Source organism: Carassius carassius, chromosome 4, assembly GCF_963082965.1.
Source record: "Carassius carassius chromosome 4, fCarCar2.1, whole genome shotgun sequence".
Classification (NCBI taxonomy): domain Eukaryota; kingdom Metazoa; phylum Chordata; class Actinopteri; order Cypriniformes; family Cyprinidae; genus Carassius; species Carassius carassius.
In genome coordinates, this window is record NC_081758.1 from 33877703 (window position 1) to 33896084 (window position 18382).

An 18382-nucleotide genomic window follows, 5' to 3' on the forward strand; every position below is an offset into this window, starting at 1 on the left:
CGCCACTCTTCTCTCTAGAAATATGGCAAATAGTCTTAGTGTTTATACTTGACTAACTGGGGCCCAGGTCAGGAAGCAGACAGACTGGCTAAACCGACCGTCTGCTAGCTGCCTCCCGTCACAGAGGTTAGTTAATTCTCAGCACATAAAGACTTCTTCACCTAGATATCACACTATAGAGACTGTGTCTGTTCCCCGAACTAGAAAATACAAAAAACGTCTAAACCAAGCTAAGATTAACAATTTAATTGAGGTTCAACAAATAAAAAACAGAAGCAATATGGATAAACAAATGATAAAGCTTGGCTTATTGAATATCAGATCCCTTTCTACGAAAACACTTTTTGTAAATAATATGATCACTGATCATAATATAGATGTACTCTGTTTGACAGAAACCTGGCTAAAACCTGATGATTACATTATTTTAAATGAGTCCACCCCCCAAGATTACTGTTATAAACATGAGCCCCGTCTAAAAGGCAAAGGTGGAGGTGTTGCTTCAATTTATAACAACGTTTTCAGGATTTCTCAGAGGGCAGGCTACAAGTATAACTCGTTTGAAGTAATGGTACTTCATATAACATTATCCAAAGAAACAAATGTTAATGATAAATCCCCTGTTATGTTTGTACTGGCTACTGTATACAGGCCACCAGGGCACCATACAGACTTTATTAAAGAGTTTGGTGATTTTACATCCGAGTTAGTTCTGGCTGCAGATAAAGTTTTAATAGTTGGTGATTTTAATATCCATGTTGATAATGAAGACGATGCATTGGGATCAGCATTTATAGACATTCTGAACTCTATTGGTGTTAGACAACACGTTTCAGGACCTACTCATTGTCGAAATCATACTCTAGATTTAATACTGTCACATGGAATTGATGTTGATGGTGTTGAAATTATTCAGCCAAGTGATGATATCTCAGATCATTATTTAGTTCTTTGCAAAATTCATATAGCCAAAATTGTAAATTCTACTTCTTGTTACAAGTATGGAAGAACCATCACTTCTAACACAAAAGACTGCTTTTTAAGTTATCTTCCTGATGTAACCAAATTCTTTAGCATATCCAAAACCTCAGAACAACTTGATGATGTAACAGAAACTATGGACTCTCTCTTTTCTAGCACTTTAAATAAAGTTGCTCCTTTACGCTTAAGGAAGGTTAAGGAAAACAGTTTGACACCATGGTATAATGAGCATACTCGCACCCTAAAGAGAGCAGCCCGAAAAATGGAGCGCAGCTGGAGGAAAACAAAACTAGAGGTATTTCGTATTGCTTGGCGGGAAAGTAACATATCCTACAGAAAAGCATTAAAAACTGCTAGATCCGATTACTTTTCTTCTCTTTTAGAAGAAAACAAACATAACCCCAGGTATTTATTCAATACAGTGGCTAAATTAACGAAAAATAAAGCCTCAACAAGTGTTGACATTTCCCAACACCACAGCAGTAATGACTTTATGAACTACTTTACTTCTAAAATCGATACTATTAGAGATAAAATTGCAACCATTCAGCCGTCAGCTACAGTATCACATCAGACAGTGCACTATAGACCCCCTGAGGAACAGTTCCACTCATTCTCTACCATAGGAGAGGAAGAATTGTATAAACTTGTTAAATCATCTAAACCAACAACATGTATGTTAGACCCTATACCATCTAAGCTCCTGAAAGAGGTGCTTCCAGAAGTCATAGATCCTCTTCTGACTATTATTAATTCCTCATTGTCATTAGGACATGTCCCCAAAACCTTCAAACTGGCTGTTATTAAGCCTCTCATCAAAAAACCACAACTTGACCCCAAAGAACTAGTTAATTATAGACCAATCTCGAATCTCCCTTTTCTGTCCAAGATACTAGAAAAGGTGGTATCCACACAATTATATTCCTTCTTAGAGAAAAATGGTATATGTGAGGATTTCCAGTCAGGATTTAGACCGTATCATAGTACTGAGACTGCTCTTCTTAGAGTTACAAATGATCTGCTCTTATCATCTGATCGTGGGTGTATCTCTCTATTAGTTTTATTGGATTTTAGTGCTGCGTTTGACACAATTGACCACAACATTCTTTTGCATAGACTTGAATACTTTGTTGGCATCAGTGGAAGTGCATTAGCATGGTTTAAATCGTACTTATATGACCACCATCAGTTCGTAGCAGTGAATGAAGATGTATCCTATCGATCACAAGTGCAGTATGGAGTACCTCAAGGCTCAGTACTAGGGCCGCTACTCTTCACGCTTTATATGTTACCCTTGGGAGATATCATCAGGAAACATGGTGTTAGCTTTCACTGTTATGCTGATGATACTCAGCTCTATATTTCTTCGCAGCCCGGTGAAACACACCAATTTGAAAAACTAATGGATTGCATAGTCGATATAAAAAACTGGATGACGAGTAATTTCTTACTGCTAAATTCTGAAAAAACAGAGGTGTTAATTATAGGGCCTAAAAACTCTGCTTGTAATAACCTAGAACACTGTCTAAGACTTGATGGTTGCTCTGTCAATTCTTCATCATCAGTTAGGAACCTAGGTGTGCTACTTGATCGCAATCTTTCCTTAGAAAGCCACGTTTCTAGCATTTGTAAAACTGCATTTTTCCATCTCAAAAATATATCTAAATTACGGCCTATGCTCTCAATGTCAAATGCAGAAATGTTAATCCACGCATTTATGACCTCAAGGTTAGATTATTGTAATGCTTTATTGGGTGGTTGTTCTGCACGCTTAGTAAACAAACTACAGCTAGTCCAAAATGCAGCAGCAAGAGTTCTTACTAGAACCAGGAAGTATGACCATATTAGCCCGGTCCTGTCAACACTGCACTGGCTCCCTATCAAGCATCGCATAGATTTTAAAATATTGCTTATTACTTATAAAGCCCTGAATGGTTTAGCACCTCAGTATTTGAATGAGCTCCTTTTACATTATAACCCTCTACGTCCGCTACGTTCTCAAAACTCAGGCAATTTGATAATACCTAGAATATCAAAATCAACTGCAGGCGGCAGATCCTTTTCCTATTTGGCGCCCAAACTCTGGAATAACCTACCTAACATTGTTCGGGAGGCAGACACACTCTTGCAGTTTAAATCTAGATTAAAGACCCATCTCTTTAACCTGGCATACACATAACAAACGAATATGCTTTTATTATCCAAATCCGTTAAAGGATTTTTAGGCTGCATTAATTAGGTGAACCGGATACACTTCCCATAACAACCTATGTACTTGCTACATCATTAGAAGAATGGCATCTACGCTAATATTTGTCTGTTTCTCTCTTGTTCCGAGGTCACCGTGGCCACCAGATCCAGTCTGTGTCCAGATCAGAGGGTCACTGCAGTCACCCGGATCCAGTACGTATCCAGACCAGATGGTGGATCAGCACCTAGAAAGGACCTCTACATCCATGAAAGACAGCGGAGACCAGGACAACTAGAGCCCCAGATACAGATCCCCTGTGAAGACCTTGTCTCAGAGGAGCACCAGGACAAGACCACAGGAAACAGATGATTCTTCTGCACAATCTGACTTTGCTGCAGTCTGGAATTGAACTACTGGTTTCGTCTGGTCAGAGGAGAACTGGCCCCCCAACTGAGCCTGGTTTCTCCCAAGGTTTTTTTCTCCATTCTGTCACCGATGGAGTTTCAGCTTGCCGCTGTCGCCTCTGGCTTGCTTAGTTGGGGACACTTCATCTACAGCGACATCGTTGACTTGATTGCAAATAAATGCACAGACACTATTTAACTGAACAGAGATGACATAACTGAATCCAATGATGAACTGCCTTTAACTATCATTTTTGCATTATTGACACTGTTTTCCTAATAAATGTTGTTCAGTTGCTTTGACGCAATGTATTTTGTTTAAAGCGCTATATAAATAAAGGTGACATTGACATTGACATTGACTAGCCAGTCGCCATCCATTGCATTAAAGATGGAGAAAATGTTCTTTCTAGTTAGATTGCACAATCTTCAGTTGTCGGAATGGAGAAGTGTTGACATAGAAAAAAAATTGTTTAGGTCACGGGGATCAAGGCATACTTGTAATGACACGTTATTTTTTCCTCTTTGGAGGAAGAATGCTTGATTACAACAGTTTCAACTCTTTTTAGCAGTTGCATCCTTTCACATGCTTCCTTACCAAACACTGAAATGGATGAGTGTCTGGTGATGTAAAAGGGAAAGCAAACTTGCACTTTGGTTGTGACACACTGAAGGTTGGCCACACCTTCTGGCTTTAATTTAGTTCCACCATATGCCACCAGCATAGTTGAAGTCAGTTACAACAACACTGTTTTGTGCAGAGAGTGATAAATGATGTCGAGAGGTATAATATTGGCTTCAGCTCCAGAGTCCAATTTAAACTTCACTGTCACATTTCCAGTGTCTATATCTGTGTACCATGCTTTCTGTACAGAGCTGAGGGTCTCTTTTAGTTTGACTAACCCAATGAATAATGAATCAACAGTAGCATTTCTATTATGTTTAGGCTTTTGTGTAATTTTGTTCAGACATGCACATCAAGGCAGACGTTTTCCATAGGCATGATATGTTGTGCCAAAGGCTAGACACTGTCATGGAAGGTAAGATTTTCCACACTTTTTGCTGATACACGAATCTGCTTTGTGCTGTTGAGATGATGTTCTTTCATATATCTTGTTGTTTTGTATCTTTTGACTTTTTAGTGGCTTGAACAATTTTACTCTGCTCTCCCATTGCTTGAACCTGTGTTTTTGCATGCTGCCTCTGCTTCTCTACAAATGTCTACAAGATGTTTGCTCTGTCTAGATGCACTTAAATCTGCACTAACGATGCGTTCCTGTCATGTATCACACATGCCACTTCAAGCCAACAGAAAACGTGTTATTGTGTTTACATGCCATGTGAAATCGGAGTAAGAGGCAAAAAACTACCTGTTGCGAACGTGTGGGTGGGTTTTAAGTCTGATTTTCTATTCAGTTTAATGTACTTTATTTGCATAGTTTGTGTCTACATTAAAGCATGTCACAAAATGAATAATTGTGATCATAGTAATATAAAAGGTAATAAAATGAAATATTAAAATTACCAGACAGCAATATACTGTTGGCCTAGATCCGGCCCACATCTGGCCCGCGTGAAATCCATTCGGGCTGGATCTGGGCCGACACTGCAAGGCTCAGGTGTGGCTCAGATTTGGGGATTCTGGTTTACTTAAGGCTGAGAATTGGCACCAATGATAAAACCTGTTTTGGCCCAGATCAGGGCCAACTAAGGCTGATTAACTGGCTGAGATTCGGGCCGGTTATGACCCATGTATGGCCCGAGTCTTTAATCCAGTTCTGTGCCACTTCCGGGCCATCATTCTTTGCGGTACTTGGGCCGAGGGAAAAGTCATTGTGTGGCCCAGATCTGGGCCAGAAGACATTTGCTATGTGGGAATCCCATCCTTTATGACGGCCACACTCGAAAAAAACTTTCCTGAATGAGTGTCTTTGGCACAGAAATCTCCGTCATGCATCCAACTCGTTTTTTAAACTTTGGCCATGTTAAGCATGAGAATCCAACTCTTTAACAGTGTACATAAATTAGAATGCACGAGATAGGCTTACCTTAGACGTTCCCTTAAAAAAAAGAAAGGAAGAAAAAAAAAAAGAAACGATTTAAACATATACATTATAACATTATTTATTGAACTAAAAGGTGGTCTGACGAAAAGTGTGAGGTACATCTTTATATCTTTAAACAGACTTTATACAGAGATTTTTATCTTCATAGATAAAACAGTTTTTATTTCTGTTTAGACATTAAGTAGCATCGTGTGTCTTAAAGGCAGGGTAGGTAATAAATGTATAAACAACTTTCTTCCAAATTTGTTTAAACTTTCTATATATATCAATGCATAATTAAAATGTAAGTACTCTGATAAAAAGAGTATAAAAATCGAGTGACTCATGACTGTTTAATCTGTATTAAACACAGCTCATTATTTCCATTTCGGGACGAAACATAGGATTGGCTTAGGCGACTGTCACTCTCTCGCAACCATGGCAACCACCCTTTTGCCACACATGACCTGCCCACTTGCGCGTGCACGTTTGATTTGAGGAATTCAACAGGCACGGATCCTAGGAATACCAAAACAATGGCAGAGAAACAGCAAGCAAAATTCACAGTACCAGCCTATGCAGTTAGTGAAGGCAAACCAGGCAAAAAAAGGAAGACAGTAACAGTACAAGAAAAGGCAATGAACAAAAAGTCTTTGGATAAACAAAGAAATAAAACGCATATCGGCATGGCTTTCCAGCAATGGCGAGAACTGAGGGAACTCAAGGGGCTGAAAAGTGACTCCTTGATGGCTTTATTTCTGCTGGACAGGTAAATCTTTCTTTTTGTATTTTGATCATACATATTTTTTTCATGAAGCATGTGTCATTAGCACACATAGCTGCGTAATATAGCTAACATAACATTACTTAGCGAGCCGTAGTAGAGGCTTTGGAAGGAGCCCAGAAGGGAGGGGGTGGAGTGAATGGAAATAATGAGCTGTCTTTAAAACAGTCGTGAGAGGTCTACAGTCACTCGATTTTTATACTTTCTTTTTCAGAGTACTTACATTTTAATTATGTATTGATATATAAATAAAGTTTAAACAAATTTGGAAAAAAAGTTTTTTATACATTTTTTTACCTACCCTGCCTTTAATCTAGTTACCGTTAATTTGACCCATTCAGTTTGACAGTGCGTTAAAATGGCTGAATAGCGTCCTCTAAAGGCCACAACATGTCATGTCAGGATACCCTGCCTACTCAAAAAAAAAATATATATATGAGTATTTTTATATATATATATATATATATATATATATAGACACACACACACATACACACACATACATACATAACAGTGGGGAAAATATTTATTTGATCCCCTCCTGATTTTGTAAATTTACCCACTTACAAAAAAAATTAAGGGTGTGTCATTTTTATGGTAGTTTTTTTTTACATATAGAGACAGAATATCAACAAAATAAAACCCAGAAAAAAAAACACATTATATAAAGGTTAGAAATTGATTTGCATTTTAGTGAGTTAAATAAGTATTTGATCCCCTAGCAAAACATGACTTAGTACTTGGTGCAGAAACTTGGCAAGAGCTTGAAGATTATTATCTTAGCAGCAAAAGGTGTGCAGTTCAAACTTAGTTCAAACAAAGTAACAATAATTATAATTGCAGTCTGTTTTACACATACAACTATCACTGTTTTGAGATTGTGGGTTGGTGATCACAAGGTGTCTCCAAATCTTTGTTAGGCTGCTTGCTTGTGCCCCTCTGGCTGATATAAACAATGATGATGAGCAGCAGTTAAAGAGATAATTGCTTTAATCTATTTTACACTAACTTAAACATGCAATGTCAGATCTGCCCCAAACTTCACATGTTTGGTCCTGGCCTGAAAACATCTGCATGTCAATGTTCAGTAATAATTTATAATGCCACATGTTGCCAAAAGAAAATGTCATGTTTTACACTAACTAAAATATACAGTAACCAATCTGACCCTAAGCGCCCAAGGTCTAAAAATTGTTGACGCGTTGCTATTCTTAGGAATTAAAAATAGACTGCGCCATAGACCAACACAAACCTTTTAAAAGAGCGCGTTAGTATAAAATGTGCCTCTGGGCGTGTCCAAAACGCGCTTTTAACTTGCTTATTACACACGGTGACGCGCAGCAGCACAAACATGCCAAATATTAAAAATTAAAGGATAAAAGTGTAAAATAATATTATTGTGTAGGCTACATGAATATAAAAATTTCATAAATGTCATAATGGATAGTCACTATGTGTATCAGAACTAGCCTACCTATTTGCTCGCGCACGAGCATATCCGTTTGCTCTCTGGAGACGCGTTCGGTGTGTGCGCATTAAAATTCCTCCGTTTAAAAAAGAGTGATCCATCCACCATGGCGCGAGCACAACTCACGCTTAAACTGATAAAGGGAATGGGAGATGAGATTCTAATTTGTTTATTGCACTCCATGCCCCCAAAACACATCAATTACTAATTTTAACTGAATTATGTCACGTTTTACATACCATGATCAATCTGCACAAAACTTCACGTTTGATAAAAGTGCATGCCAATATTCAGTTGCAGTTATAGCGCCACCAGCTGGCAGGAGAAAGTTTGTCACAAATAAATTACTGACATATTCCTCCTATATTCAAGTATAGGGGTGCATCCGAAAACTGAAAAATGCTGCCTTCGGAGGTCGCATTCCAAGGTAGGAAGGCATCAAGGCACGTCTGAAATCAATGTCAGCTTCATTCCCTGTCTCCTGAGATGCCTTCATCTGGCCGGTTTTTGACATAGACAGTAAAAGAAATGGACACAGCGACTCCATTGGATTCAACGGAGAAAAATGAAGTCAATTAGAAGAAAGCACATCCTGAGGGTCGAGCGCACTGCGCAGACTCAAACTGAGCTTGATGACGTAGATGTCACGTAAGCAACCTGCAAGTCTTCTAATCGCTGTGCCAAGAGAAATCTTAATCACCCACCGAATCTTGCAGAGAAGGCGAGTGTGAACAGGAGCAAATTTTGGTAAGTATTCTGATTAATTATCTCCCTTGACTTTATGCCTCGATTTCCCCCCGATAGCCTCATAGACAGTAAAAGATTGCCTGCGAGCTTCTCCTCCTGTCCATACGGTAATTTCTCTACTGTGCGACAGAGAGTCGCTGGTTATGACGCAATCGTTAGCCTATTTTTTACAAAAACTGCTTCTACGGGACCATAACGTAAGATACAAGGTAATTGAGCCTTTATACATTTTCGTGTTTCTTTAGAAATAATTAATGGACAAATGGAGTATTTAAACGCCTCAGATGTAAAGTTATTCGCTGTCAAAGTGAAGCCAAAATGAATGGGAGTCAATGGAATGCTAACAGCAGGTGGGGGTCCGCTAGCCTATGGCGGCGCCCAGGGGTGCTTAAAAAAATATGAAACCCTGCCCCCTGGTTTTTGAAGGCACCATAGATGTATCCTTCGCTGCCTTTGATATCCCACAATCCTGTGCGTTCCATTCTGTGACAGTTAAGCCAAAAAATAAAGATGGCGTCTGAAAGTTGCGGTCGGTGGTCAGTTTGTGTGTAAATGTATGTTTCTGAACAACGTTTTCCACTTTTAATGTGGAGAAATTAATTCTAGCGAGAAATTAATATTGCAGTAATGAAATATCCACTTAGTTATCACCAAAGCTCTCTATATTTTGCTGTAGATCATTAAACCATTACTCTGCAGAGACCTAAGTCTCCCTATTTACTGTGTTTGCATTTGAACCGTTCACTGTTTTTCTAAGGCCACTGAGTGGAGGTGACTCCTGTTGCTAGAGTCCTTTCAACACTATTTGCAGCTTTAATTAAGGTTGTTGTTCTTTTTTTAACAAATTATTATTTTTTTAAATATCAAAGAGCTGTGATTATATTTGTTATCTGTGCAAATGTTTTAAACCTGCATTACTCTTTGCTCAGTTTATGTTACCTTGTTTTGGTCAATTTCTTTTTTTCTGTCATCTTTATATTTTTTATACATTTGATCTTTTCATTCATCTATATAATTTTGCAGACTATATATAATGAGATTCACTATATACTAATCACTAATCACATGAAATTGGAATGTTTCGATATTTTTTTTTTTTTTTTTTTTTTTTTTTTTTGCTGCTGCTATTTTTAATATCAATAGCATGTTTGTTATCATCAGCACATGCTAATAACTTCCTCTGTCAACACAATAAATGAACAACTGGAATTAGATGACAATATCCAGACACAAATGCTTCTGCACATTGTAAATAGCTCATTAATGGGACTCAACTCAAAGGCTTGCGTATAATTGGTCAGGAGATCCTGAACTGTCATCATTCAAGCTCAATAAACATACTGGAGTGTCTACATTGTTTCTCGTCCTTGGTTTAACTTTCCTGACATAGCTTTTATTGCAAGATAAATGAGAGACAACCATTAAGTCTCCACTTGGACATCAACAGGACTAAAGTTGACAGAAGAGTATTGTCAGTGATACATTTATTAATGAAAACTATGGTAAACAAAAATAAAAAAGAACAACATCACAGAAAGTTTCTTCAAAATATGATTTTATTTACAACATCTGTGCGTTTGTACATGATAATAATAATAATAATAATAATAATAAAACCTGTTTTACAATGGCAACTGGCATTTACCAACTTCACGTCTTAAATATACAGAAAACAAAGTTAAATAAGCTCCCCAACCCCCCCCCCCCCAAAAAAAGAAACAAATGCATCTGCACAGTCTCAAGCCACAGAGCAGACGAGTCTGTGTGCTTGTTAGTTTCCAGTCAGCTTCCCATAGATGTGGATATGTTTGACTTGTAAACTATGGGCCTTTGAGCTGCTGGTCTTCAATGGGAAGTTTAATTTATGAATCGCTCCCACACCCGATGTCTAAACAGCGAGCTCTGGACTGATCGTGGCTAAATATATCTTGTTAAGGAGTTATGGAGTGTCTGGGTACAAGGGACAAGAGGATCAACAAACTATTTAAAGATATAAACAAATCCTAACAAGACATCAGTGATTGAAAAGCGATTGATTAAAGCGCATACAACATCAATAGTATTTCACCACATACTATATGAGACAAGGATAAATTATTACAATTAATAATTTGATTTTAAATTAATTTATATACTTGTATACCCATATTATATGCACAACAACATCATACAGTATAAAATACTCTGAAAAAAAGCGAAAGTGACATACAGCCAAGTATGGTGACCCATACTCAGAAGTCGTGCTCTGCATTTAACCCATCCAAAGTGCACACACACAGCAGTGAACAGACACACGGAGCAGTGGGCAGCCATTTATGCTGCGGCCCCCAGGGAGCAGTTGGGGGTTCGGTGCCTTGCTCAAGGGCATCTAAGTCATGGTATTGCTGGCCCACAACCTTAGGGTTAGGAGTCAAACTCTCTAACTACTAGGCCACGACTTCCCACTACATACACTGTATAGTTTATGTAGTCCTATGTACAGTATTGCTATACAAAGTCACCTAAATAATAATAAAAACAAATAAATTAATCAATTAAATAAGCTTTATAATCATTCAAAGCAGCAGACACAATTTGTACTCCAACAACAGTAAAGTTTATAATAAAATCAGTAATGCACAGTATTCGTCAGGCATGGGAATAATCCTGGCAGAAATTATCAGGCTGAAAAGTCTTGTGAAGGATATCTGTGGGTGGCATGACCTTGCAAGACAGTTTCCATTCATCCTCGTGCCCTAACGGTGATAAGGGTACAGGAGGAGAGCGATAGGGAGTAAATGATGTGTCTTTTGTGGGATCAAAAAGTAGATATGACATATAACCCTCTCATTCCCAGGACTCTGTTGTCTTCCGGCCTCCATGCAGCTTGGAATTGTCTTTGGTCCTCACACACATGTTTTTTTGGACCTGACATCTTCTTATCATGATCATGCTTAGGGGTGGGAGCATAGCTCACACGGCATGTGGTGCAGGAGGGTGTGATAGCCCCCTGTATCCCTCTTGTTGATGTCATCTGTTTGCCAATAGCACGAGGCGGACCTGCATCCTTTGTCAACTGTCCCATTCTCATATCTCAGCAGTGACATGCTGAATTGTACATTTATTCCATAGTAAAATGCACATAAGGTTTCAGTATGGAGAAATGTTACTGAAGCAAAGAGAATGGCAGGATTAAGAGTAATTCTAGATGGTTTGAGACATTTTAGAAGTTCTTTTCCAGAGTCTCTGTTTCATGATCTTATATTTACTGATTTGTTTTTGGGTCTCATTCATTCATAATTGCATGGATTATTTTGTATTTATTCCCACAGGAGTGCTTCTAACAAAATGTTTTTGCATAATTCACAACACATACATATGCACATGAATTTATTCTTGTCCTCTATTTAATGTTAAGGAATTTGGAGTTTTCGAAATGATAATTTGAATGCCTGAGGTTACTTATTTTCATAAAACACACCTAAACCATTAATCATACTCCACACAACCTTTCCTTTACAGCCTTTCATCACTCTCAGCAGCAAAGTGTGCATCCTTAAAACCAGTTCAAAGACAATTACCACCTTTTATACAGACCCAGATTACAAAACTCTCAGTAGCCAGCTATACATGCATGTTTCTGTTTATCTTCAGAGAAACCTCAAAGCTCAAAAATCTGTGTGTATGCATGAGTAATGAATGAGACCCATTGCCGTAATAGGCCATTTCACATGCTTCTTGTCTCTGGTAGTGTCACTCGACTGACCCTGTGGTGCTTGAGTTCACTGCCATTACTATCAAATGCCCACTTAGTGAGGGCTTTGCTGACGCAAACGATATGGCCAAGTATGTAACAAGTTGGAGTTGATATAATCTCTAATTTAAACTTCAGTCTTTACTGATAAGAACAGCTCATTTATCCCGGCTGATCTTGAGGCGTGTCAAGTGGTTCAATTATTGTCTTATGTTCCACCCAATCCTTATTCAGCAGGAATTAAATGGTCACCATTCCCACTAAATCTTGTATTGTGGCCCCTCGTCACGTGGCTCCAGAATTGGCAGATTCAACTGATTTCATGACTCCTGCTAACGCTGTTAAGGTTGGGAGTAAGAGCTTATCCACTGCCATTTGGAAGAAACTTGGTATGAAGGCCTTAGACAATAACTGTCTTTTAGCTTCCTTCCAATTCAATTGCTAAGCTTTTGGCCCAGCTTCACCCCACTCCCCTAAGTCCATTAAATACTATCTGCATCCACACTTAGCTACCACCATACCTTCATATTTATACTGATATGTCACCACACCTGCATCATCTAGGTAGAGCAGGGAGATGGGATCTAGTTCAGTGGGTACGCAACAAGCCCTGGACACTCTTTGTGGACTTTTCAGACTGACCAAAGTTTGCACAATGGCATGTTTTGTAGGTGTAACGTGATTGGTCAAGGGGTACATGCACGTCCCAGTACACTCAAAGGCTTCATAACCGGAGGGAGCTAGGATCCAACTGTCCCAGCCAATGTCTTTGAAGTCCACATAAAGGGAGGTCTTTTTACACTGGTTGCCCTTGGCATTGCGTCGGAATCTAGACGCCGTGTCATAGATGAAGTTGGAGCGCATCTGTAGGAGAGCTTCCTCACTCTGCTCCTCTTTCTCATTCCCATCTTTTTGTCCCATAAGTTCCAGGTCATCCCAGAGACCGTTCAGTTCTAGCTCAAGGTTGTTTTGAACACCCGGCCCAGTGGTCTCATGCTGGATCAGTTCATTCAACTCTCGTTTGTCTCCACGGTGGTCTCCGCTCTGGTCATCAGAAAAGACGATCATTAAGGGTTTGTGTTTGTCCTCAGGGCTAGTGTCAATGTCCATTTCCCCTCCTCTGGTGTTGCCTTCATCCTTACCTTCAGTTGATGTCAAACTCTGGGAGTTCAGACTGGCTATGTGGATCTCCAGCCTGTGGGTGGTGCCATAGTCTGATTTCCGCCAAAGTTGCACTGCAGCGGTCATGTCAAAGGATTCCCACCCACTATCTGTACCGTAAACCTGTCGAGACGCCAACTCCACTAGTTCTGTTTCTTCCTCTTGCTTGGTTTGATTTCCTCCCTCAATAACGTCCTTTCCTATTTGCTGACTGCTGTTCGTTTCAAGATGTTTGACTTCATATATGGTGACTTTTCTGTCAACACCAGTGTATTTTTTGCGGTCAGTCTGGACCAAAGTGTACAGTCGGAGCTCAGCTGCGGCAACTCTCTCGTGATGTGGGATAGACACGTTGAAGATAAGTGGGTGTTGCCTCACCCCACCAGGTCCCACATTACATGGGAAAGAGTCTGTAAAGAACAACACACATACAAAAAAATAGGGAATTCAGATTCTCATGTTGTTATTAAACCTACCATAAATAATGCACTAAAAACATTACAATTATATATATATATATATATATATATATATGTGTGTGTGTGTGTGTGTGTGTGTGTGTGTGTGTGTGTGTGTGTGTGTCTATGTGGGTGGGTGTGTGTGTTTGTGTGTGTGTGTGTGTGCATTTGGGCAAGTTCAACTGTTCTAGACAACATGAAGATTATTAACTTTAACAACACAAAAATGCATTTTAACATTTCTTTTAATTGTTCAAATAGTTATTGAGATAAATTACATTTGCATCAAACTGCTATTATTTATAATGATACACATCCAAAAGAGCCAGCTATTATTATATTTTCTCCATTAATTGTACATAATTCACCAAGCATTAGTATTATATTTTAATTAATGAGCAAATAGTGCACAACCAAAACTTTTCTAGAATTTTCTAACATTATTCATTGATTATTCATTTACTTTAAATACAAAGACACCAATAATTTATCTTTGTATTACATCCACCATAGAAAATCAATTATATTGCTATCACCATATTTCACATAAACCAACAAAAATGTCCAGAATACAAACAGTTATACAGTCCTTCATGGAAAGGTGAATATGCAGTTACCTTCATTTTTAAAGCTGCGTACAATGTTTGCAGAAGGCATTGCTGTCCGGTCACTGGCAAAGCGGTTATAGAGCTCCAGCATGTATTCAGGGGGCTCTACTCTAGTGGCCCCTGGCTGCACAGGGGGGCCGGGTTGTGTCAGGTTAAAAGTGTGTAGAAACTGTCCTTTCAGGGTCTCCAGCAAGCTCTGCATGTCCATCTCACTGTCCTGCTCCAGGAGTAAAGGATCCAGAACCCCTCCATGTCCGTCATCCAACCCTGGAGCGGTGCGGAGTTTCTCGGGGGAGCCGATAGGGCTACTTTGTGAACAGAAAGGCCCCCAGGAGAGCAAGAAAAAGGCCAATAATACAGATGTGCTGGATGTACACATAATCAAAAAGTTCTTCCTGCTGGCACCCATGATGTGAGGCAAATGAGGTGTGTATCAGCTATAGGTGCAGAGTTTCACAGGAGTAAAACTAGATCTATAGATTCAGTGATAAACGTCCTTTATTTGAAGAACTCAACCCTTTCTTCTGGATAGAAGGTCAATGGTCCCTCCAGTATAGAATGTAGGAAAGAACAGCCGTCGTATGCTGTTTTGGTTCTTATATGTAGCCGCAGAGTAGTCAATGCATTAAAGAGCCTCTATTCCTGACCTCTGAGCATTTATTCTTCTTTTCACCTTTTGATGTCTGAAAAGTTGAGGGTGGTTTCATTACGTGAAAGAGATGTCCCTCTGTGACATATTTTTTCAAAGGTTTTTTCCTCTCTCTCCCTCACTCTTGCTCTCTGTACTTTCTCTCTCTGTTCCTTATCTACAAACTAGGAAGCTCTGCATTTCTAGTGTTCATAGTGTTCCAGTGTGTATGTGTGTGTGTGTCTGTGTGTGTGTGTGCGCGTGTACCGTTATCTGCTTTCTTTTCCTTAATGAGGATTTTGTAAACATTGCTCTGATACGTGCAGAAGCCCCTTCCTTGGTTTGGGTGGGTTAGCCAGGGCAGATTTTGGGTCTAGTGTTTATTTGTTTTTCCTATGATTTCCTATGAATGTTGGGACTTAAGTTTATTGACCATTTCTTTTCGACAAATGTCTGAAGAGTGCCTCCAGATCTTAGAACAAGAGGGGATAAATATCTGTGGTGACGGAAATTGAAATGAAATGAGGTGTGAGAGGTTGCAGGATAGACTGAGCCACTTTTTTCCATTTCAGTGCTGTAATCTGTAAATCTGTGTCTATCTCAGAGAGGTTTGTAAGCATCAATTGCAATGAAATGAGTACTTGAAAGTCAAATACTTCCTCAAGGGAATTTAATAAGAAGTTGTTCAAACTGTGGACAGAAGACTGTAACTTTGACTCTGTAACACAAACAAAACCTACTAAGAATTCTGTGCATGTGAATATTTAGTTTGTTTTCCACTGACTTCTTAAGCATCTTATCATATGTAGGGGTGTGCAGCAGGGTGCCCGCTGAAGAGCTTCTGTGCTTACGGGCAAAAACAAATTACTCATTCGGAAGTGGAGGGAAGCCCTTATCACCCATTCTGAGGGGCTGTCACAGCTCTGTGGCCAGTGGAAAACGTCTCTAAAGGCTCAGGATGTCAAGTACTTAATAGAGGGACTTCATACAGTGGCATACAACGCTGCAAAACTGTATTGAGGTAATTATCAGAAGAATGCTTCAGTCAAGAAGAATATCTACTTCCAATACTTGCCCAAGATCATTTTCAGCCTGTCCGATCCAAATCTGTGTTTCCTCTAAACTGGCACAGGATCTAGAGCAGTTCTCAAACATGTTGACTCCAAGGATATTCAATAACAATAGTATATATAAATGGACAACAGTACTGCGTATTCATATAAAAATGCACATGCTTTGCAGGTCTAGAAATCTAACTTTTAAAATTAGGCAAAAGAACAGTTTTATAACAATATACAGTACAGACCAAAAGTTTGGACACACCTTTTCATTTAAAGAGTTTTCTTTATTTTCATGACTATGAAAATTGTATAGTCACACTGAAGGCATCAAGGGCTATTTGACCAAGAAGGAGAGTGATGGGTTGCTTTACCTGGCCTCCACAGTCACCGGACCTGAACCCAATCGAGATGGTTTAGGGGTGAGCTGGACCGCAGACAGAAGGCAAAAGGGCCAACAAGTGCTAAGCATCTCTCGGGGAACTCCTTCAAGACTGTTGCAAGACCATTTCAGGTGACTACCTCTTGAAGCTCATCAAGAGAATGCCAAGAGTGTGCAAAGCAGTAATCAAAGCAAAAGGTGGCTACTTTGAAGAACCTAGAATATGACATATTTTCAGTTGTTTCACACTTTTTTGTTATGTATATAATTCCATATATAATTCCACATGTGTTTATTCATAGTTTTGATGCCTTCAGTGTGAATCTACAATTTTCATAGTCATGAAAATAAAGAAAACTCTTTGAATGAGAAGGTGTGTCCAAACTTATGGTCTGTACTGTACATATATATTATAGTTTACTCACCCGATGCTCCAAACCTCTATGCTGTTATTTTTCCGTAATAAAAAAATAACATTTTTGAAACATGTCCATACTTCAATTGTTTCCATAGACTGTCAAGTGTCTAAAAGAAAAGTTGAAGTATTTTTTTTTTGTGGTTTATTTCCCAAATATGCTGAAGTTGTGTTGTTATACTGATTACAAAATACAGCACTTATCAAAATGCGTCGACCAAAATTACTAAAAAATATATAACAAAGGGAATCGGAATTCAGAGTAGGGAGAGAGGGTAGTTTGTATAAGACGAACCGATTTGTGAATCGCTAGAATGAGTAAGGCTCTGAATAACCCATTTATGAGCACGTTTCGCTCGGTTTAGCTGTAAAGCTGTGTTAACAATGAACAGCCATGTAATGTTGCATCACACTACCTTAATGGAAAAAGTAACTGGTTTTAAAATATAGCTGACATTCTGTCAAACTATGGTAGCTGAAAATGTAGTTAGTAGATTCAAATTATCGTTTTTATTGGCTGATTAAAATCAGTACTTACAATAGCTACTGACGACTTGGGTCCGAAAAGATTTGAAAAATATTTGCGTATCGCAATTCAGTCTGAATCATATGATTCAATCACGCACTAAATCGTTTACGGCTAAAAATAAATAAATAAATACAATAAGAAATAAAGATTGTGCTAATAAGTCTGTAGCAGCCTATATCATATTTAGTGATATACATGAATACAAAATGAATAAATAAAATAAACACACAGACACACAAACACACACACACACACAAACAATTATAAAGAACAGCATGTGCATTGTTCAAAATTTATTTTGTGTTCCACAGGTAAATACTGGATAGCTATGCACGTGAAATGTTGACCCAGTAATGAGTGGTGTGGTCTTCTACGTTCTTCCTCACACTCAATCTTTCCTGTATGTAGGAGATACTCTTGATGACAGTGTTGTTTGTCTTTGAAACTGTGGTGCTGCTATGAGCTCAATTTGTGAACGAGAAACATCGGAAAGATCCACTTAAAAGCATCACAGAACAAGCTGAAATCCACCTCACCTGATCATATATTCTCAATATCAGCTTTGTGTTGATTTTGAGCAGCACATTGTCTGTATAAGCCAGCCTGATCGGAAATAGGAAATACCTTCCCTATCATTTAATCAGCATTATGACAGCTGACAGACACAATGCTATCTGGTCTCCTCTTCCTTACGTAATTCCTAGTCTTTTTACCACTTCCCTTAAAACACACATGGGGTCTCTTGTGTGAATTCTGATCTGAAAGCATTCTTCCCATTTCTCTCTCACAC

The 18382-nt window shown here is 38.8% G+C and overlaps 1 protein-coding gene across 1 annotated transcript; it reads right to left on the minus strand.

The window, feature by feature from the left end:
* Positions 1-12010: 12010 nt before the first annotated feature.
* Positions 12011-15438, minus strand: LOC132139879 (bone morphogenetic protein 10-like). The gene is made up of 2 exons (XM_059548552.1): positions 14590-15438; positions 12011-13924 (listed from the first exon to the last, which is right to left on the minus strand). Exons 1-2 carry the CDS (start codon positions 14987-14989, stop codon positions 12843-12845), a joined length of 1482 nt encoding a protein of 493 aa, XP_059404535.1. The 5' UTR covers positions 14990-15438; the 3' UTR covers positions 12011-12842.
* Positions 15439-18382: the final 2944 nt, after the last annotated feature.

What these genes read in the sequence shown, in the direction of transcription:
- LOC132139879 (XM_059548552.1), bottom strand. Translation starts at nt 14,989, where the DNA reads ATGGGTGCCAGCAGGAAGAACTTTTTGATTATGTGTACATCCAGCACA. An exon ending in ACGCAGCTTTAAAAATGAAG is followed by an intron (nt 13,925 to 14,589) that starts GTAACTGCATAT and finishes TGTTCTTTACAG; the next exon opens with ACTCTTTCCCATGTAATGTG.